The sequence below is a fragment of the Sceloporus occidentalis genome, unplaced genomic scaffold, assembly GCF_023333645.1.
Source record: "Sceloporus occidentalis isolate IW3139 unplaced genomic scaffold, rSceOcc1.0.p SCAF_7, whole genome shotgun sequence".
In the NCBI taxonomy this organism is placed as follows: Eukaryota; Metazoa; Chordata; class Lepidosauria; order Squamata; family Phrynosomatidae; genus Sceloporus; species Sceloporus occidentalis.
The window spans coordinates 97,605,877-97,627,140 of record NW_028316987.1 but is presented as its reverse complement, the minus strand read 5'-3'; the positions used below and the strand labels follow the sequence as shown (position 1 = coordinate 97,627,140).

Genomic DNA, 21,264 nt, shown 5'->3' with positions numbered 1-21,264 from the left:
TAGAATCATAGAATCGTAGAGTTGGAAGAGACCCCAGGAAGGGCCATCCAGTCCAACCCCATTCTGCCATGCAGGATAAGACAATCAAAGCATCCCCAGCAGATGGCCATCTAGCCTCTGCTTAAAGACCTCCAAGGAAGGAGACTCCACCACACTCTGAGGAAGGAGTGTGTTCCACTGTCGAACAGCCCTTACTGTCAAGAAGTTCTTCCTAATGTTCAGGTGGGATCTCTTTTCCTGGAGCTTGCATCCATTGCTCCATTGGGTCCTGTTCTCTGGAGCAGCAGAAAGCAACCTTGCTCCCTCCTCAATATGACATTCCTTCAAATACTTAAACAGGGATATCATATCACCTCTTAACCTTCTCTTCTCCAGGCTAAACATCCCCAGCTCCCTGAGTCGTTCCTCATAGGGCTTCATGGTTTCCAGACCTTTCACCATTTTAGTCGCCCTCCTTTGGACACATGGCTCCAGTTTCTCAATGTCCTTTTTTGAATTGTGGCGCCCAGAACTGGACACAATATTCTAGGTGGGGCCTGACCAGAGCAGAATACAGTGGCACTATTACTACTCTTGATCTAGACACTATACTTCTATTGATGCAGCCTAAAATTGCATTGGCCTTTTTAGCTGCTGCATCGCACTGTTGACTCATGTTCAACTTGTGGTCTACTTGAACTCCCAGATCCCTTTCACATGTAGTTTCATTCAGCCAGGTGTCACCCATAATCCTATATCTGTGCATTTCATTTTTCTGCCCTAAGTGCAGTACCTTACATTTCTCCGTGTTGAATTTCATTTTGTTACCTTTGGCCCAGCTTTCAAGTCTATTCAGGTCATTTTGAATCTTGATCCTGTCCTCTGGGGTATTAGCTATTCCCCCTAATTTGGTGTCATCTGCAAATTTGATAAGTATGCTCCCAATTCTGTCATCCAGGTCATTGATAAAGATGTTGAATAGCCCTGGGCCCAGGACAGAGCCCCACTGGACACCCCTCTGGTCACTTCCCTCCAGGATGAAAAGGAGCCATTGTTGAGCACCCTTTGGGTTCGGCCGGTCAACCAGTTTCAAATCCATGTCACAGTTGCATTGTCTAGCCCACATTTTACAAGCTTTGGGACAGAGCCCTCCTGGGATCCTTGGGAAAAATCTGCAAAGATCTCTGGAAAGGGAGATTAGCAAGACCTGTAGAAGGCCTGACTGTGTGCATCCCTGGGCCATGCTCCCACTTGGCAACCCGTGCGCAAGGGCAAAACCAGCTGATGGCCATCCAGCCTCTGTTTGAAGACCTCCAAGGAAGGAGACTCCACCAAACTGAGGAAGGAGTTTGTTCCATTGCTGAACAGCCCTTACTCTCAGGAAGTTCCTCCTAATGTTGAGCTGGAATCTCTTTTCCTGGAGCTTGTGTCCATTGCTCCATGTTCTAGTCTCTGGAGAAGCAGAAAACAAGCCTGCTCCCTCCTCAATATGACGTCCCTTCAAATACTAAACATAGCTATCATATCACCCCTTAACCTTCTCTTCTCCAGGCTAAATATCCCCAGCTCCCTAACTCTCTCCTCAAAGGGCTTCATGGTTTCCAGACCCTTCACCATTTTAGTCTCCCTCCTTTGGACACATGGCTCCAGTTTCTCAATGTCCTTTTTGAATTGTGGTGCCCAGAATTGGACACAATATTCCAGGTGGGGCCTGACCAGAGCAGAATACAGTGGCACCATTACTCCCCTTGATTTAGACCCTATATTTCTATTGATGCTGCCTAGCATCGCATTGGCCTTTTTTGCTGCTGCATCGCAGGTATGTCTTCCTTGTGGATGAATAAGATGACCATGTACTTTGTGGCCTCCGGGTCAAAGGCCCCCTCCACTTTCTCAAGAGCCATAATGTCTTCCTGGGTGAAACGGCCGAACTGGGTCACAAACGCCGGAGTGTCAGGGCCTGGGCTGGACAGATCTTGGCACCTCTGGATCTCCTGGGACTTCCGTGGTTCTTGGACGCTGGCATCAAAAATGGCTGGAAGGTCAATTATGATTATCTTGTGTAAAGTCGAAGGCTTTCATGGCCAGCATCCATAGGTTTTTTGTAGGTTTTTTGGGCTCTGTGGCCATGTTCCAGAAGAATTTCTTCCTGACGTTTCGCCAGCAGCATCTGTGGCTGGCATCTTCAGAGGATGCTTTGCCTGGAAAAAGTTGGGTGTATATATACTGTGTGAGCCTGGGAATACAGGAGGGATTTGCATGTGTCTTATTCTGTGCTGGTGGCAGACTTCAGGCTGGGAGGCTAATGCAAAAGAGGATCAATGTCTGCCAATTGGTGATCATTATCTGCTGGGAAAGCCCCTGACTCTGAGTGGTTTCCCATTTGCATTTGCTGAGTCCTTATTTTGTTTGTGGATTTCAATGGCTTCCCTGTGCATCCTGACATGGAGTGGTTGGCATGGTCCAGAACTTCAGTGTTTGGCACAGGGATATGGCACAGGGAAGCCATTGAAATCCACAAACATCTGGATAATTTCAAGTGGAAAGAAGAAACCTTTAAAGTGAACAAAATTTGGCTCCCAGTCCTGAGGAATAGCAAAATCAGGGTTGCCAGGAGGTGGAAATGGCTTGAGGGAACAAAACAACAACTACAGCAGCAGCTCAAGAGAGGCTGAGGCCCGCAGGATGTTACGTGGCTCGTGTGGCTTTTGAAGCAAGCGGTCAGTAGTCTCCTTACCTTTTTCTTTGTGGTCAGTTTTCTTGGTCGGTTTTCTGGGGCGGGTGCACTTCTTTGGGCAGCACAATGTTAGTGAAGGACAGCCTTTGCATCAGCCTCGGGTCTTTCCTCACGCTCTTCAGTTTCTGGACCCTTTCCTGGAACCCCACTTTTGCTTCCTGCTCCTCTTTCTGGATCAGGAGGTCAATGGACTCCAGCAAAGTGGGCTTCAGTTTGGTTTCCCGCAGGCGCTGGCGGCTTTTGTGCACTTTCTCAGTAAGTTCTGCTAAGGTTTCCGTTTCCTTTTTCTCCTCTGCCCTCAAATATTCAAACAACAGACCTGGGAGCAACGCGTCCTTGCACTCTTCTTTCAGTCCTTCAAAGGTCTTTGTCTTTGTCACAACTTGATTTAAAAATCGACATTTCTCTTGGAAATGACCATCCAGCGGACAGTGACCAGGACAAACCTCACAGTTTCCTGAGAACAAATTTATAGCCGTGCAAAAACGGTCCAGAAAGTTCCACGTTTTCCAACCAGGATAGCAACAGGTGAAGTTGCATGTCCTGCAGTTGATTGCATTATACCCAGTGTCTTCCTCCACTGGTTCCACAACTTCTACTTCGTACGCAAAGTCTTTGTTGGCCTCCACGTCTTTCTTGTGCAGATCCAGAACTTCCTGCGTCTTCCTCAGTTCTTCCACTTTCACGCGCACAATTTTGAGTTGTTCCTTCAGCCCTGCGAGGACAGTTTCCAGTTCCTTCCGTTCTCTCAGGACTTCCTTTGTCAGAGTTAGACTTCTAGTTTCCAAATTGTTGACTGAGTCAAAGAAGGTCTTCATGCTCATCTCACCCATTTTCCAAAACATTTCATCAAAATTAAAGCTGCCTGCGCACTCCCCAGCATTGCTGGCAAAGAGTGCTGAATTGTTGAATTTGAAGTAAACGGGGGCACCTCTGGCATCTTTAGCACATGGTACATCAGCCTCCTTAATGGCCTCAAGAACAGGGGGGTTCTGTCCATCTGCAAAAGTGACCAGAACCCAGATATTGCCCTTTATGTCTTTGCCAAAAATGGAGAGCACAGCTTCGAACACATATTTCTGGGCTGGGGTCAAGTGGCCTGAGGGAGCCTTGACCACAAAGCAGACAGAGTCAATATGGTCGATGCCCCCTGGAGAGGTGAAAAGCTTCCGGATCTTCTTTGTTATCAGTTTGTCACACTCCATTCCTCTTGCGTCACCAAATCCTGGAGTGTCAACAATTGTGAGGGAATATGGAATTTGGAAACCTTGTTGGTGATTCAGGACATAAGCTGTCACTTCAGAGGTCTGGCTTTCAGCTTGGCTCCTCTCAGTCTCTTCGTGAATGAGTTTGAATCGGAAACGGTCTTCCCACCGGACGCCAAGGATGCAGTTGACCATCGCGTTGATGAGGGTGGTCTTCCCGGACCCTGTGGCTCCCATCACCATGATGGCTTTGTTGGGGACCTCCAGGTTCTCTTCTCCCAGGTGGCACTTGTGCAGAGAGGATGGATCTGCTTCCTTTTTCAGTGGAAGAGCAAACACAGAAGGCTCGCCATGTACTATGGGGATACTTATATTGAGGAATTTGGATGCTAGTCTCTTTTCTGTTTCCGCGGATGGTGGCTCTGCCATCTCCTCTCCCAGAAAATCGCTGTCACAACCTTAGAGAGAAAAGCAACCATTAGGGGAAGAACCAGAACTAAACCTAGAACTTACTTGTGCTAGTAGTAAACCCACGGGACTTTGGACCAAGGAAAGTGGTCTTTGCGGTCTCTTCCAACTCTATGATTCTATGATTCTACTAAAGTGGGAGCTAGTGATGCAAACAGCTGTCAAAATCCTTCTCATCCCTGGAAATATATTTACTGTTTTCACTGCAGATGATGGGAAAATTAAAATGTTCAGCCTCTGATGCCGAGCAGAGCTCTCCCAGCATGGCATCGGAAGACTGAAGGAGTTCAGCTGCCTGCTTTTCCTTCTCTTTGCCTTTAGCATTGAAAGCAAGGTACCAGCCTCCAGACAGCCTCCCCCTTTTCACACTTCAGTGCCACTGTGTGTAGGGTGATGCGTTAGACTCTGGTGCTAAAACAAGTATGTGGAACAAGATAAGAGGCTGCCTTGGACTCACCTGCATTTTTCTGACCCATATGTGCTAGCAGAAACCCAGGGAACAAGACAGCCAAGCAGGCTGGTTGGCCCAGGGCTAGGAGCAATGTGCCCCATGAAAGGAGTCCTGGGGACTCTGCCAGAGAGGAATGTGACTCCTTAAAGGGCCCAGCAGCCCTCTCCCAAACTGACCCCCTCCAGACCAATGCAGGACACTGGTCCTCCTCCTTGCTCCCTCTTTGCTCTTGGGCAGAACAGGGGGAATGGGGGAGACTGGACGCCTCTGGCCAATGGGCCTCAGCAGAAAGGCTGCTGAAAGAGTACCACAGGCCCCAGTTTGGTTCACTGGTGGGCCAGGGCCATAACTTCCCTTTTGAAAGGGAAGCAAGCATCACCTTGACTTGGGGCTGGAACTGGGGCTCATGGCCAGACGGTGCAATCAAACCATGTGGAGGATGAGAGACGGGAAACTCCTTGAAGCACATGCTCAGCCATGACTGGTCTGGGATTCCTCTCTTGGGATTTCTGCTCCGCAAGCTCCCATTATCCTGGACCTCCGGGTTTTCTGGAACACCTCAGATCCTATGCAGACCAGCCCAAAAGGCTGGCCTGGGGGCAAAGTTGGGGCGCAGCATCCTGACAATGTGCCCCCAGGGCGCCATGAGGCTGTGTGCCATTCCAGATGGAGCGTGGCATCATGGTGCACCTCTGGTGCTGCATCCAGGTGACACAGCAGCGAAGGGGAGCCATACAGCCATGCTACCATAGCTATGGCACCCTTTGAAGAGTGCAAAAAGGAGCCGCTTTTTGGTCTGTAGAACCCCTCAGTCCCCCCCCCCCCCCATACATACACACCACTGCCAAATGCTTCCTGAGGATAACTTACCAACATTTTTACCCCAAAAGGATGACGATGGTGATGGTGGGGGTGGTGATGATGGAAATGCATTGAGCATGGCTTGGGATATCTAAATGATAAAGAAAGAGAGCATAGTAAACTTTAATACCAGAACACTTATAGTACAACAGAGTACAATAATATACAAAGTGGTAGAATAATTGTAACTCCAAACTCATTCCTGACTTAACTCTTGTCATTCACCGCTTGGCAGGAAATCATATTCTCCTTCGGTCTGGGGTTCTGGTTTTGACCCAGCCCTAAATGTCTTGTGGCGTATCTGGATATCTGGAAGCCACATCCAGTCATAGAGGCCCAGAATGCACACAGTCTTTCTCAGAAGCCCCCCTCTGCCCCCCAACCCCAAGGGAGGCAAAGTTGGTGCATGTTCAGGAGGGGGCCTTATCTGTGGCAGAACCCTCTCTGGAAGGAGGTCAGTTTGGCTCTGTTCATTACCTAGCATTACACAGAAAGTAAACCAGGGCTGTTGACTCTCCATAGAACTAGGAAGAAAAATGAATCGGCCTCAGCACCAATGTACATTTCATGTTTGTGGTAACGACTAAGGACTATCTCAATTCAAATTTCACATTAAACTTCATATTTCAAAGGGAAATTTAAACCAAGAGTGGAGCACATTATGTGACCAAGTAGAAATAAAAGAACTATGGAAACAACGGTTAATTGCCCTCGATTCGAACCTGACTCTTGGCGATCCTGTGAAAAAGATCCCCTGAACTCAGCAGCTCTGCAGACCCACAATTGTGTCCATTTTGATGAAGTCTATTCATCTGGCATGCAGCTGTTTTCCTCTCTTCCTACTGCCTTCTACCTTTCTTAGCATTATCATCTTTTCTAGGAAGCCATGCCTTCTCAGGTTGTGGCCAATGGCAAATAAGCAAGATGAACTCAAACTCCTAGTACAACAAAGCAAATACGATACAATAGGCATCACTGCAACCTGGTGGGATGAGTCTCATAATTGGAATGTGGAAACAGAGGGGTATAACCTCTTTAAGAGAAATAGGCCAAACAGGAAAGGAGGAGGAATAGCCTTATATGTCAGGGACATTTACACCAATGAAGAGATCCAGGACATCGATCCTGGAAGCCAGGCGGAGAGCATCTGGATAAAAATTAAAGGAGAGGGAAACAACAGGATCACTTGCTTCCAGCTCCGCTGCTGCCCTCTGCCATTTTTAATAGGGAGGGCAAAGGACCGGTGAACGAGGCTTGCAAGTCCCTATTTAAAATGGTGTGGGGTCTCTTACCAGCTGCCCACTTCTGCCTTGGCAAGAGACCTTGCCATCTCACAGGCATCTGCAGTGGGTTGAATCTGCAGCTCGTACTTCTGGTGTACATTAAATATGGTTTGAGGGGCCGAGAGTTATTCTTGGTTTTCCCACTTTCACAGGGACCCTGTGCCCCTGACCCCAGCAAACATGAAGGGAGAACTGTACTCACATCGCTGGCGATGCTGCAGCCTGAGTTGGTCTCCACAGCGTATCTGAACTCATAGCTGGTTTTTGCCTTCAGTCCTCTTATGGGATATATGTCTTCTTTGACATGCACAGAGACCCAGTTTTCTTGGCCTGAAACTCGGTACTGGACATGATAGCCAGAGATGCGGCTTCTCTCAGGCTCTGCTGGTTTAAAGGTCAGCTGGACACTACAGTGTGTTTTCTCATCAACCAGCGGAGGAAGAGGTTTGGGCAGAATCTCGAATCTGGTTCCCTCCAAGGACCCCCTTTGGTAGCGGAAGATCGAAACCCCCGGGTTGCTCTCATCCGGACTTGAGGTCACCACAAACTGGACCTTCTCCTTGGTTTGGGGACGAAGAGACAAATCTGCAAATATCGTGGCTGCATTCTGGGCTCTTTCTAAGACAGCTTTGTCCTGAAACCACGGAGTGGAGATGTTGCCCTTCTCTGGGGAAGCCTTTGGAGCATGTCCAGCCACTTCCTGTAAGCCAAAGACCAGTTCTTCTAAGTAGGGCTCCTTTGCCTCTAGTGAGCTGAAAACTAATGCAAAAACAGAGTCGACGCTCGGGTCGAGCACCTTTTTCATGAATTCATCATATGAGGAGACTTCTCCTTTTGACAACTTGAGGAAAAATTCCACAAATCTGATCTCTTGACGTTTCAGATCCAGGAATGCCCGAAGACGGGAGACGTTGAACAGTGATGCTTCATTCTTCTTTAGATGGTTAACCAGGGCACCTTCTTCTTGTCCTCCTCCACGGATGGCAGGTAGGAGTCTTCCCACGTCTTTCTGGAATTCGTGCCTGTATTGCTGACACAGACCCTTCAAGTGATGGATTTTTCTCTCCATTTCCGGAAAGGCCGTGCAGATGGGATCCCTCATGAGGTCATTGGTCCTCATGTCCACTTCCGTCAGGTGCTCCAGAGCCTTCTCAGCATCTGAGATCGATTTGGAGCTGATCTCCCGCACAAGTTTGGCAGCTGTGGAGTCCAAGTAGCTCAATGGGTAGAGCCAGACCTTGACAGGGACGGCGTTCTCCCCATTCTCCCCCATGAGTTCAGGAAGCCTGGCGTACAACTCTACAGCTTCCATGTAATTCGTTGGGTTCTTCTTGAGTTTGAAATCCCCATAGAAGGTGCAGCTGAACTTCTGAATGGCTGCTTTCTCTGTCTCACTCATCTGGGCTTCTGCTTTCCCTTCTAAAGAAAACTTGGGGATCTTCTTCACCAAGACCTGGAGATTCCCCTCGATGTCCTGAAGGCTCTCTGAGGAGGAGGCCTCTTGGTCAAAGACAAAGAAGGCGTGAGCCCCGTAGAGAATCCCAGTGACCACATGGGTGGCTAAGCCTTGGCCAAATACCTCTGGGTAGGTGATGTGCTGCTTCCCAACCTGGCTCATGGTCAGCTGCTGGAAGTGGGTGGTGGCCGCATAGCTGAAGGTGACCCTGGCCTGGCGGGCGGACTTCTTGGTGTCCTGCAGGAACTTGGCTGACCCTTCCACCTCAACCAGCCCTGCCAGGAAACTGCCCTTGAGCGAGGCGGAGGCGTTCAGCAAGGAGGCCTTCTCGCTGGTGGAATCGGTGGCTATGATCTGCGAGGTGAAGTAGGGCTGGGGCTGGACATCGAGGTTTTTCTTTAGCTCCTTTGGGTCCCAGAGAGTGATGCCTGTGGAAGAGGACAAAACACAAGGCCAGAGAGATTGGATAAGGTACAAAGGAGGGGACTGCGGAAACCGTACACAGCCATTTACACTTCCTTTTCTGTAAACAAAACAACAGCATTTGCTTATAGTGATTTGACAAGCCAAGGTTTTTCTTCTCGTTCATTGAGAACTTGATGAGAATTTTGTTTCAAAAGTCCCCCTTCCAAAAGGTGATTTTTCTCTCCCTTTCAGCAGCTAGAGAAATATTTTTCACAGATTTCTCGAATGACAATAAAAGACAAGTTGAATAATTACACTAATTACTTTGCATTTCAAACTCAACTACCATCTCAAAAGGAAGTTTGGCAGAGGTTTAAAGAACATTCCTATGCTTAAAAAACCCTGAAGGCACACACACACAGAGAAAAAAACCCGTCTTTGCTTGAAGCCCCAACAAGAACTGGTGGAGTTGGGGGGACCCTCAAGGACCATCCATTCCAACCCCCTTCTGCTATGAAGGAATACATAGGAATACATGGGATCCTCAACATCAGGATGGCACGGGAAGATGGGACAAACTGAGGGTTTTCTTGGCATAAAGAGGAGTTTTGCCATGGGCTGCCCCTGAAGCTCAGACAGTGTGACCCTCACAGATGAGGAGGGGTGGGGTGGGTGCCAAATGGCAATGCTCTTCTGCCAAACAGGAATCCTCAAGAAGGAGTGCGGTGCAATGGCAGGAATTCTGCCAGGGATAAAGCCTAGCATTCGAAGGGATTTCGAGAGGTCATCCACCTCCCCTTCTACCAAGTATGAATCCCTAGGAGTTGCAGTTGAAGCTGAGAGCAAGGGACTTGTCCAAGGTCACCCAGTGAATTTCTGTGGTGAACTGGGAGGCTAGAGTGCTAATCCCAGCTCAGCCATCATGTCTCAAAAGTCTTCTCAGCTATTAGCTAATCCCTCATATGTATACATAATATTTACACTATTTATTTATTTGTATCCCTCCCCTCCCCAGGAATGGTGTCTTATTTTTAATGGCTTTTCCCAGGGCTGAAGAATCCTGTTATGCGCTTGCACACAGCTTTGACATATTAGAGGACTGGACTGCATGACCCTTGAGGATCCCTTTATTTCTCCATAGACAGGCATGCAAAATATTACTTTAGCACTTATACCTGCTCTTCAGCCAAAAGGTTATCAGAGCAGCTTACAAATTGTTAATTAGACATTTCCCTGCCCTCAGGCTTACAATCTAAAGAGACAAAAGGAGAAGGGAATGGCGGTGGGGAAGGGGAAAAGTTTAGCAGATCTTCATTCCCACTTCACCATAGAAATTCACTGGGTGATCTTGGGGATCCTGAGAGTAAGTTCTGTTCGACAGTGGAACGCACTCCTTCCTCGGAGTGTAGTGGAGTCTCCTTCCTTGGAGGTCTTTAAGCAGAGGCTGGATGGCCGTCTGTCAATGGGGATGCTTTGATTTGGATTTCCTGTATGGCAGAAGAATGGGGTTGGACTGGATCAGGGCCCGTTTTGGGGTCTCTTCCAAATCTATGATTCTATGATTCTATGGAGGTATAGGCCTGGAAGGGAGGTTGTGAAGTCCGACTCCTGTTTCCCATGGAGGTTGTGCAGCTACAATACCCATCAATTGCTTAAATGCTGCTAGAAAAGGAGAATCTGAGGCAGCCTGGTTGGCCATTTCTCTTATCCTTAAGACATTTCTCCAAACGTTTAGAAAAATATGCTGTTGTGCCATATTCAACCTTTCTCTCTTCCTTTCTGGAATTTTTTGGCCTGCCATTTGGAGTCAAACCCTCCCCAAGCAGCTTCCATAAAACATAATATACAGAATAGATAATAGCAAAACCCAAACCAAACCAAAAATATTATAATTAAGCAGAGTCCGGATGGCCATCTGTCTCAGGGAGAGCTTGAATGGTGAGTTCCTGCCTGGCAGAATGGGGCCAGTCTGGATGGCCTTCTGGACCCTTCCCCAAACTTAAGACTCTATGGTTTATAAAAATAAAGTGTTGTCTCTTGCGACATATAGAAATTATATTTCTTTATTTAAAGTATGTCTGACAATGAACCTCTCTGGACAGGATCTATAGTTACTGAATAAAGGTTTGCAGAATCTTAACTACTGAAGCCTGTGTTTCTGAACTTGGTTCCTGCTGGATATGACAAATGGGGAGGAGCGGAAATAGGGTTGCAAACATGCCAAAGCAACCTGGACTGGGAATCTGCAGATGACTAGAAAAACATTCTTCCCCACAGCCCAAGAAAGACCTAGAATTTCTTAACAGAGCCCCAAAGGAGAGCCCTTACCTGGGATGAGGGTGTCGCTCCGGCAGTCGTAGACCATTCCCAGCCGGAAGGGCCGGCCCAGGGAGGCCATCTGGATCACCTGCTCAGGGGCAGCCATGGCTTCGCGGCACAGGTCTTCTGAGAAGAAGAATATCAGAGACAAAAACCTCAGAGGACAAAGCGCAAAAGACAAGGCAAGCAGGCAGGGCAGGTCCTGAGAAACCCATCCTGGCAGGCACCGAGTTGCCTTGCAGTTTTCCTAGGTGAGGCTGGATAGAAGGACCTGAGCAATTCCCAAGCGGATTAGAGCTTTGTCCTGCAAAGTGAACATCTGGGCTGAGAACTTCTCCATGCCTGTGTAATGTAAACAACAGTCACCTAGAAGCATGCGTCTTGGGCTACCACCATCTGCTGAATACCAATGGGCTTGCCAGACGCCAGGACCTGCCCCCAAGTCCCCAGTTTTTGTGGGTCATCTCCAGGGAGGAGATGAGGAGGATACACATTCTTGAGTTTTGGGGGTGGTCAGCTGCAGGCAAGGGAAACAGGCTGGGTGCAAGTCTCCAGTTCAGCTAATAGACTAGCAGCTGCCTACCATTTGCAAGGATGAACTGTGAGAGCCAGAAGAACAGGACAAAGGCTGCCTCCATCTGATTGATGCTGCAGCAGTTGCCTCAATCCTGTTACCAGCATTGGTGCCTTAAAATCCTAAATGTGTATGACTTTTCTTCTGATGACCCTATGCAGAGAGCCTGATGGGATACCTGACGTAGAGTTCTCCATCACTGCAAGACGGACAGGTCACGTAGGCTATTGAAACATAGATCAAAGAGGCCCAGATAGGAGTTGCCAACAGAAAAGAGTCATTTACACCTTTGAGGCAGATTTATGGCCAGGATGCTTTGCCAGGCCAGAACCATTCTCACCTTGAAGACTTCTATAGATCAAGCAATCTTTAATATGTAGATTGCCTTTGCTTTGAAATGTGGAAACAACTCTTCGCCTGAGGCAAGATTTTGTCTATTTAAGGTCCCTCAAATCTTTTGTCTATGTTCCATGTTAGAATTCAGACAGGCTTCATGTCAGTCTGAGTTCGGATATAGTTCCAATCCACTCCCCCTCCTTCCTTCCCCTCCGTGTTGCTGAGTCTTCATCAATCTGGACCTGGAGCACCGCCAATACAGGTGAATATAACCATTAGAAAGCCTCATGTTATCTATCCAATGCTAACTTACTATATTCCTGAGTTCTTGGATGATTGTGTGAGTGTATGATTGTCTTATGTGTGAATGAATAATAAACAGTATTCAGTTTTCATAAAACTTGTCTCTGTTGACCTATTACCTTGGCTACCTTCGTATACATAGGATAGAGACCGCTCCTCTGTTTGAGCTAATGATAAATTCCCCAGACCAAGGTCTCCTTATTTACAATCCCGAGGGATCTCTGGCTGTTTGGGAATGCTCCCTGTCAGGACCAGGACCCAGGTGCTCATCCAGGTACTGGCTATGCAGTCAGCAAGGAACACCTGTGCCCCTTAGGGATACAAAATGGGTGCCTGCTGGGATTGAGTGGAGAGACAAGAAGAAGAGTCCCCAGACACCTCAGGATAAAGGTCTCCTACCAACTGCATACTGCTGCTAAAGATAAAAGCATGGGAGGGAAGCAGTCCAGGGAGCAGCCGTGGCAGCAGCAATGGGCAACGGGAGATATGGGAAGGCAGCATTATTATTTTGGTGGAAGGGGGAGCCACAGGGTACATTTCAAATAGCCTGGAGAGCCTTGGCAACAGGCTGAAAATGGTGCTGCTCAATGCCATGTTGGTGAATGGGAAGACACCATTGATCCAGGACCTGATTCTGGAGGAGCATGCTGACCTGGCTTGTATTTTGGAGACCTAGCTGGATGAAGCTGGAGGGATTAATCTCTCCCAGCTCTATCCACTTGGGTCCTCCGTTCAGCAGCAGGCGAGGCCTGGAGACTGGGGAGAGAAGCATAGAAGCATAGAGTTGGGAGGGACCCCAAGGGCCCTCCAGACCTAGGGATGCCATGTCCCACCTGCAGGTGGGACAATCCCACTTTTGGGGGTCCTGGCCCAGTCCCAGTCCGGTTTCCTGTCAGAAGCGGGATTTGTCCCGCCCACGGCCACCCTCCTCCTCCTCTTCCTCCGCTCCCCGCGTGCCCTCCTCATGGCCGCGGGCGCTCATGCAGCCAGCTGGCCACACACTTCCGCCTCCGCCTTGTCCTCCGCCCTCGTGCACTCACTGTGAATGGCCGCGCACAGCTGCACATGGGGCTGGCGGGCCCTCTGCCTCCTCCTCCATTGCCCCGCGCACTCCTTTTGTATGGCTGCGCGCGGCTGGTCATGGGGCCAGCTGGCCACCCACCTCCTCCTCTGCCTCCTCCTCCTCCGCGACCGCGCCGAGCCCAAGCGCAGTCGGCGGAAGCAGTTGCCCAGGCGCACGCTGGCCTAAAAAGGGAGCTGGTCCCCTTAAGGAGGCAGAGCCTCAGAAGAGGAGGAGAAGGAGGAGGAGGCGGTGGAGTGGAGCGGAGCGGAGGAGGACTCTGGGTCGGAGGGAGGGGCATCGGCGCCAAATACAAACAGCAAGAGGAGCAGGATTAAGAGGCCATTTCAGGTCGCCCTTGATTTTTATGGATGTTTTCAGGGCAGAGAGTCAGTGGTTTGAATGTATTTATTTTTTTATTATTTTTGGTTATGGTTAATTTTTGTTATTTAAAATATCCAAGTTTCCCTTCTTTTTATTTATTTTTTGTTAATTAACAATGTTTTAACATTGTTTTAACAATGATAACGATGATGAGGATGGTGATATTGATATCAGCTGGCTTCTGAGGCCTGCGCTCATTGTTTCTGAAGCCGAGACAGTGTGACTTTCCAAAGTGCCTTTTCTGTGTGTTTTTGGTGCTTTGAATGCTAACAAGCCTGGCTTGCTTGGGCAATGATAGTGATGATGATGAGGATGGTGATATTGATATCAATCAGCTTCTGAGGCATGCGCGAGCTCTTTCTGAAGGCGAGACATTGTCACCTTCCAAAGTGTGTTTTGGTGTATTTTTTGTGCTTTCCCTTGACCAAGTACACACTTCTGAGAAGTACAGTTGGTTCAAGAAACCTGAAACGGCAAATGCACTTCTTGTGAAACCACCTGGACATGTTCAATATGCATAGCCATGTTAAACCATGCTAAGTGTTAAACCCAAGGGGTTTGGTTATGGAATAAGCCTCTGAAGTATGCAAGAGATTGCCATGTTAAGTAAACCATGTTCAATGCTCAAATGTGATGTTGTGCGTGTTTTGGAATGGGGGGAGGGGTGTTTGGCCAGAAAGGGAAGTATGTTTCTGGCCTCTGTCTAGGAATCATGCCAAAATGTCCTCCATTTTGATCATGCCTAAGAAACATGCATTTATATTAACATTTTTTAAAAAAATCATCAATTTTTTTCACGTGTCCTCCATGTTTAAAAATGTGTCCTACATTGGAAAATGTTATCCTACCTTTGTCCTACATTTGTCCCGGTTTGGAGGTCCTGACTTATGGCAGCCCTATCAGACTGACCGAATTCAAGCAAGGGGCCATTGGAAGGCCTATGCCAAGGCAATGGAGGCAGCAAAGAAATTATACTTCTCTGCCAGCATTGCGTCTGCACAGTGTCCTCCTTGGCCCTTTAAGGGCTTTTGCAGACATGGAACAGGAACAGGGACGGTGGGCACTGTTTACAGAGACCCCGGTAAGGCTGGGATCCAGTTTATGAGATCTTTGGGACAGAGCCCTCCTGGGATCCTTGTGCGAACTCTGCAAAGCTCTCTGGGGCAGCCAAGAGGACTGCTTCCCTGGCCCATACTCCCAGTTGGCAACCTGTGCGCATGCAAAACACACACAAAGGGCTTTATCACACAGGGACACAGGGATTGTCCTTTAAAATCACACATGCAGGATTCAGATTTTCAGACGATGTCATGATTAAAGTGCCATTTATCCTGAAAATATCTCGTGAAAATCGTGCTATTGTGATAAAGGTTTTCACACAATGTTGCTTTGAAAGGTGATTATTATTATTATTATTATTATTATTAAAGGTGATTAAAGCGCCTTTATCTTGTGAATAACCAGCCAATAAAGAGCAACAAATCATTTATGGGATTTTCCTATGAATGATTTGTTGCTGTTTCTTCCCTGGCTATTCCTGGGAGAATGACTCTTGTGTGCAAAAATGTTAATTGCGTTTTAATTGCGATTGCATGATTTTCATGGGATCATGTTTGTTTAAGCTACCAATTCCCCTCCACTCCATAGTCTCCCCCCTTCTTCCAGAGCCTCGGAGGAGGAGACCACTGCCTGGCATCCAGTCTCTTAAGCTCCCCACCTTAAACAAGACATCTTCCTTTGCTCTGTTCGATCCAAATGTCACAAAGCACAGATTTCTTTCCCAAAAAGGGTTTGCTACCTTGGCGAAGTTCCCCTGCCTCCTGGCTTGGCTGTGGGTCTGTCCTCCTCTTCCACCGTCTGGCCTCTGAGGCTTCTGCAGTCGCTTCCTTCTGAGTAATCACAGCTAGCCAAAGTTTGCCTATTACTCACCAACTGAAAGCAGAAGAAAGGAGCTGCTCCCTTTTAGTTTATTTCCTTGTCAAAGAGGATTTGTCTTACTTTGCGGCTGAAGTGGAATCACTGCTCCCAGCCACAGCAGGACTGACCCAGAAGGCGATCCTGGTGTATCAAGAGGGGCTATGATAGTCCTCTTTAAGTATTTGAAGAGATGTCACACTGAGGATGAAGCAAGCTTGTTTTCTGCTGCTCCAGAAAATAGGACACAATGGAGCAATGGATGCAAAGGACAGGAAAAGAGAAAACCTCGACAGTAGGAGGAACTTTTAGGTCTGGAAACCATAAGGCCGCATGAGGAAAGCTGGGGATGTTTAGCCTGGAGAAAAGAAGGTTAAGAGGTGATATGATAGCCTTGTTTAAATATTTGAAGGGATGTCATATTTTGGAGGGAGCAAGCTTGTTTTATGCTGCTCCAGAGAACAGGACCCAATGGAACAATGGATGCAAGCTACAGGAAAGGAGATTCCAGCTCAACATTAGGAAGAACCTCATGAGAGTAAGGGCTGTCCGACAGTGGAACACACTCCTTCCTCTGAGATTGTAGTGGAGTCTCCTTCTCTGGAGGCTGTCTTTAAGCAGAGGCTGGATGGCCATCTGTCAATGGGGATGCTTTGATTGGGAGTTCCTGCATGGCAGAAGAAGGGGGTTGGACTGCATGACCTTTAGGGTTCTCTTCCAGCTCTATGATTCTATGATTCTGTGAGTGTGTTCCACTGTTAAACAGAGGTTTTTCCACTTTCGTGGGGGTCCTGAGCCCCAATCCCAGCAAATGGGGAGATCCCACTGTAGCTATATTGTAAAAACAAGAACAACAACGCATGCTTCTTTAAATCAGATGTGTAGTAAGCTGGTTGAATTTTCCATGGAAGTAGGCAAAGAAGTGGGGACCGGCTCTGTCAGCAGAAGAAACGAGCACTAAAATATATTGAGCCGTTTCCAGATAGGATGTTCTGTTCTGCAGCCTCATGAGGAAGCAAAGATCATGACAGATTTTGGTTTGCGAGAAGAAGTTGCATACCTTCGACGGAGGGCTATTCAGTCACAATGGCAGTCCATCCCCAGACTTTGATGATCAACTATGAAACAAGGCCAGACAGAGGAAATGGGTTAAATAAGGCCACTTTATTTATGTTTGGAGATGGAGGTGAGCAAAAGGGGTGGACAACCCATGCGGGAAGGGAAGGAAGGCTCTCTCTGATGGTTTCGAGGGCACAGAAAAGAGCTGACTTCCCAGAAGACCTTAATTTTACGTGAGTCTTCAGCGATGTTTGAGATGAGGCCAAAGGTCTGTCTGCAGCTGGCAAGCTCCTCCTGAGCAAAGAACACACCATTTCTGTGAAACTGAAACAAACAACACTGTGTTTGAATTGCAGAGCAGCATCCAGGCACGTTCCGCACCCATCGGCAAGTCACTCTTGCTCTGCAAATGTATATCTCTTCTGCTTATGCCAGGACAGTTGGCTTTGCATTTTGTTGGAAGCGGCCCTGCTTCTTTTATGGCCCAACAAATCCACTTGCTTCTTTTGTTGTACTCCTGGCATGTCGTGTTTGTTCTTCTTGATAAGAAAGGAGAGGCAGGTGAAGGTGGGGACAGAGTTTGAGAACAGAGAGAGCAGGTGGTTTCCTGGAAAACCTCTCTTAGGGGTTGTTCCCACTAGGTGAAACCCCGCGTTCTGAATCGAATCCAAGGAGTGGCGTTCCTATTAGGATCCGATTTAAACCTAGAACGGTTCTAGAGCAACCCGCAATCGTCCCCACTACAAATCGAATCGTAGAGCGGGATAAAAATTTAAATCGAGCTTTCCTCATTTAACGCGTGTTAAAAAAACACTAGGGTCTGACCTACGTTTTTCCCTTGATTCGAGTTAGGAACTGGAGCATTTAAATAGGAACGACAGCCTTTGAATCGTGTTAGATGGATGGGAGGAGCGGACTGCGTTGGGGCTGGCTTTGGGGGAGTTGCCCTTTCTGTCCCCATCTGTCATGGCTGTCGCCATTTTTGCTTCCCTCACCCCTTTGTCCGCTGTGGTCTTTCAATAAGAGGTGGATTGCAACCTCCCCTCTGTGTGGGGAGAGCCCATTTCTAACGGAGGAGAGGCAGGAAGGGAAGGCTCCTCTCAAAGAGGCATTCCCTGTCCGCTTGGGCTCTGATCTCGCCCAGGCAGGGAAGGGAAGGCTCCTCGCGAGGAGGCATCTGATCTCGCCCAGGCAGGGAAGGGAAGGCTCCTCGCGAGGAGGCATCTGATCTCGCCCAGGCAGGGAAGGGAAGGCTCCTCGCGAGGAGGCATCTGATCTCGCCCAGGCAGGGAAGGGAAGGCTCCTCGCGAGGAGGCATCTGATCTCGCCCAGGCAGGGAAGGGAAGGCTCCTCGCGAGGAGGCATCTGATCTCGCCCAGGCAAGGAAGGGCTCTGATCAATGGGGCGGGGGGATAGAGCCTTTCTCCCTCCATTTCTCAAATGGAATCTGCCTTCTCCTCCAACCCTGGAAAGAGAATCTTTGGGAAGAGTGCTCCCTCCCTGCTTTTCCAGCAGCCTCCTTCATTGATCTCTGGGCTCTCTGAAGGGATTCTCCCTGGCTGTCTTTTGGGATGCTGTCATGGAAAACCTATCCCATTGATCTCTGTGCTCTCCGAAGGGATTCTCCCTGGCTGTCTTTTGGGATGCTGTCATGGAAAACCTATCCCATAGTTCCTCTGGAAAGAGCTTGGGTTTCAATGAAATGGAAACGATGCCAAAAGATAAATCGCTTCCAAATATTCCGGATTAACGTTATGTCATTCTGACGTACTATTGATTGACAGCTCCAAATAAGGTATGGAGGAGAAGAATTGCTTTATTTAAACACCGATTTCATGCCAAGTAGGAACGCTTGCAGGTAAAAACTTCGATTTAAACAACCAGATGGGAACGATGAACAAAGCGATTCGGATAGCGGGATAAGAACAGTGTTATTTTGAATCGATTTTATTAAAACCGTTGTATCTTAAATCGTTTCAAATCTTAAGTGAGAACAACCCCTTACAGCCCAGCGATTGTAAAAGAGGCACCGGAGCCTTATCTCTAGGGCCAGCCGCTTCTTATCTTCCATGAAATGTGAAAGTGAAACGAAAGCCGCCTTGAGTCCCTGTAACTGGGAGGAAGGCGGGATATAAATAATAAACAGATTAATAATAGTAAATTAAGAGGAGGGACCACTTTTCGTAAAGAGGAAGGCACACACTCCCTTGGAAAAGCTCCCTTTTGGACCACATAAAATGGTAGCCATGCAGCCAGCCCCAAAAGGGAACGTTTCCATGCTCTGCATTTACTGACTAAAGGCAGCACTGTGTTTCTTTGCTTGTGTTTTCTTTCTCAATCATTTCAAGGAGGGAATACTTTCAAGGTGACTGTCCTCTAGGGAGAAGAACTGGAAAAGCTTCCCAGGATGCTGCTGTTTTTGTTGGAAAACTCCACAAAGCACAACCAAAAGTGTGTAAATGACTCAGGCCCTTATCACATGTTGATATTTGGAGCGCAGATCAGAGGTGAGTGCGGGTCGAACAATGCGAATTGACATTCTAACGTTCATGTATTTTCACACCTGGTTGCCCTTCCGTTGCCCTTCCGAACTGAAAGGGAATCAAATCCAAGGAAGTCACATGGTGTGGATTCAGGCAAAGCGGAGTAAGTGCACATTGTATTTCCACAACGGTGCATACCATGAGGATTCAACGATTTGAATTGGGACCCTTGCGCATGCCCAGTGGGGCCCTGAAGGCATCCTGAACCTTTGCACTTCTGGGGTGAAGAAAGGAGCCTGCCTCCACTTTCACAGGAATGACAGCTTCCCCTTTCTTCCTCCCTTCTATTCTCCCATCCCTGGCAGCCAAATTCAAAGGGTCCTCCCAGTCAGAGCCCCCTTCCATTTCAGCCACATCGACATCTATTCTCCTGTCATTCCTCTCATTCTATTTCAGGAAGAGGTGGCCATCTTGGTCCCCTCGGGAAGAGGCGGCCATCTTGGTCCCCTCGGGAAGAGGCGGCCATCTTGGTCCCCTCGGGAAGAGGCGGCCATCTTGGTCCTGTCAGGAAGAGGCGGCCATCTTGGTCTCCTCAGGAAGAGGTGGCCATCTTGGTCCCCTCAGGAAGAGGTGGCCATCTTGGTCCCCTCGGGAAGAGGCGGCCATCTTGGTCCCCTCGGGAAGAGGCGGCCATCTTGGTCCCCTCGGGAAGAGGCGGCCATCTTGGTCCCGTCGGGAAGAGGCGGCCATCTTGGTCCCCTCGGGAAGAGGCGGCCATCTTGGTCCCCTCGGGAAGAGGCGGCCATCTTGGTCCCCTCGGGAAGAGGCGGCCATCTTGGTCCCCTCGGGAAGAGGTGGCCATCTTGGTCCCCTCGGGAAGAGGCGGCCATCTTGGTCCCCTCGGGAAGAGGCGGCCATCATGGTCCCCTCGGGAAGAGGCGGCCATCTTGGTCCCCTCGGGAAGAGGCGGCCATCTTGGTCCCCTCAGGAAGAGGCGGCCATCTTGGTCCCCTCGGGAAGAGGCGGCCATCTTGGTCCCCTCAGGAAGAGGCGGCCATCTTGGTCCCCTCAGGAAGAGGTGGTCATCTTGGTCTCCTCATGAGGTGCAGCCCCCTCATGCTGGACTCACAATGACAGACTTTGTGGGAAAGATGGTGGGCTCCTGGAAGGCCAGGATGAGGAGGAGATGGTGGAAAGGGAAAGATTTCCTGCCTTTTGGTCCTGTCTGGCCTTGAATGTGGGCTCTTCCATTCTTTCCTGAGGAGAGAGCTAAGGGCGGCCAGGGATGGGGTCCACTTGGGGACCCCCTGAGAGACAGTACCTGGCACTGAAGCTAAGACTGTCTCCAGAGAGAGAGAATAGGTTCCTCAGTTGCCCTCACCCTTGGAGGAAGGGTGACCAGAGACCCTCCTTTTCCAGGAGATGCCCTACATTTCAAACCTCTGTCCCAAGAGGAATTTCAAAATGTCCTCCATTTTGAGCATGACTGAGTAATATGAATTTCTATGAGTGTTTTGTTTGCCCTACATGTTCCCTGGATGTCCTACATTTCACGGTGCCTCCTCCTCCTCCTCCTTTGCAGTTATGGCATCTGGTCGCCCTTCTTGGAGGGAAACCCTGAAAAGCAGCCCTTGTTTCTTTTGTGGCTTCTCCTATTCAGTGAGAAATGGCAGCAAAAAGCTCTCCGACTTGGAGAGGAAAGTCCTTGTCTGCGCAGAGGGTTCTTTGTTCGTCCTCCTTCCTCTTTCCGTCGGGGAAAGACTGAAGAAAGCAAAGTGGAAGCCACTGGAAGCCTGCTTCCCCCTTGAAGGCATGGGACGGCCTTTTCCAAAACCTAGAATCAGGGAATCATGGAATCGTAGCATTGGGAGAGACCCCAAAAGGGCCACCCAGTCCAGCCCCATTTCTGCCATGCAGGAACTCTCAATCAAAGCATCCCCATTTTGACAGATGGCCGTCCAGCCTCTGCCTAAAGACCTCCGAGGAA

General features: G+C 48.8%; 1 protein-coding gene across 1 annotated transcript; it reads right to left on the bottom strand.

Annotated features, from left to right (window-relative positions):
* Nucleotides 1-1,105: 1,105 nt before the first annotated feature.
* LOC149310223 (uncharacterized) lies at nt 1,106-11,820 on the bottom strand. Its single transcript, XM_089533904.1, has 4 exons — nt 11,174-11,820; nt 7,187-8,868; nt 5,711-5,792; nt 1,106-4,379 (listed from the first exon to the last, which is right to left on the bottom strand). Exons 1-4 carry the CDS (start codon nt 11,268-11,270, stop codon nt 2,731-2,733), a joined length of 3,510 nt encoding a protein of 1,169 aa, XP_089390030.1. The 5' UTR covers nt 11,271-11,820; the 3' UTR covers nt 1,106-2,730.
* Between the last annotated feature and the right edge of the window lie 9,444 nt (nt 11,821-21,264).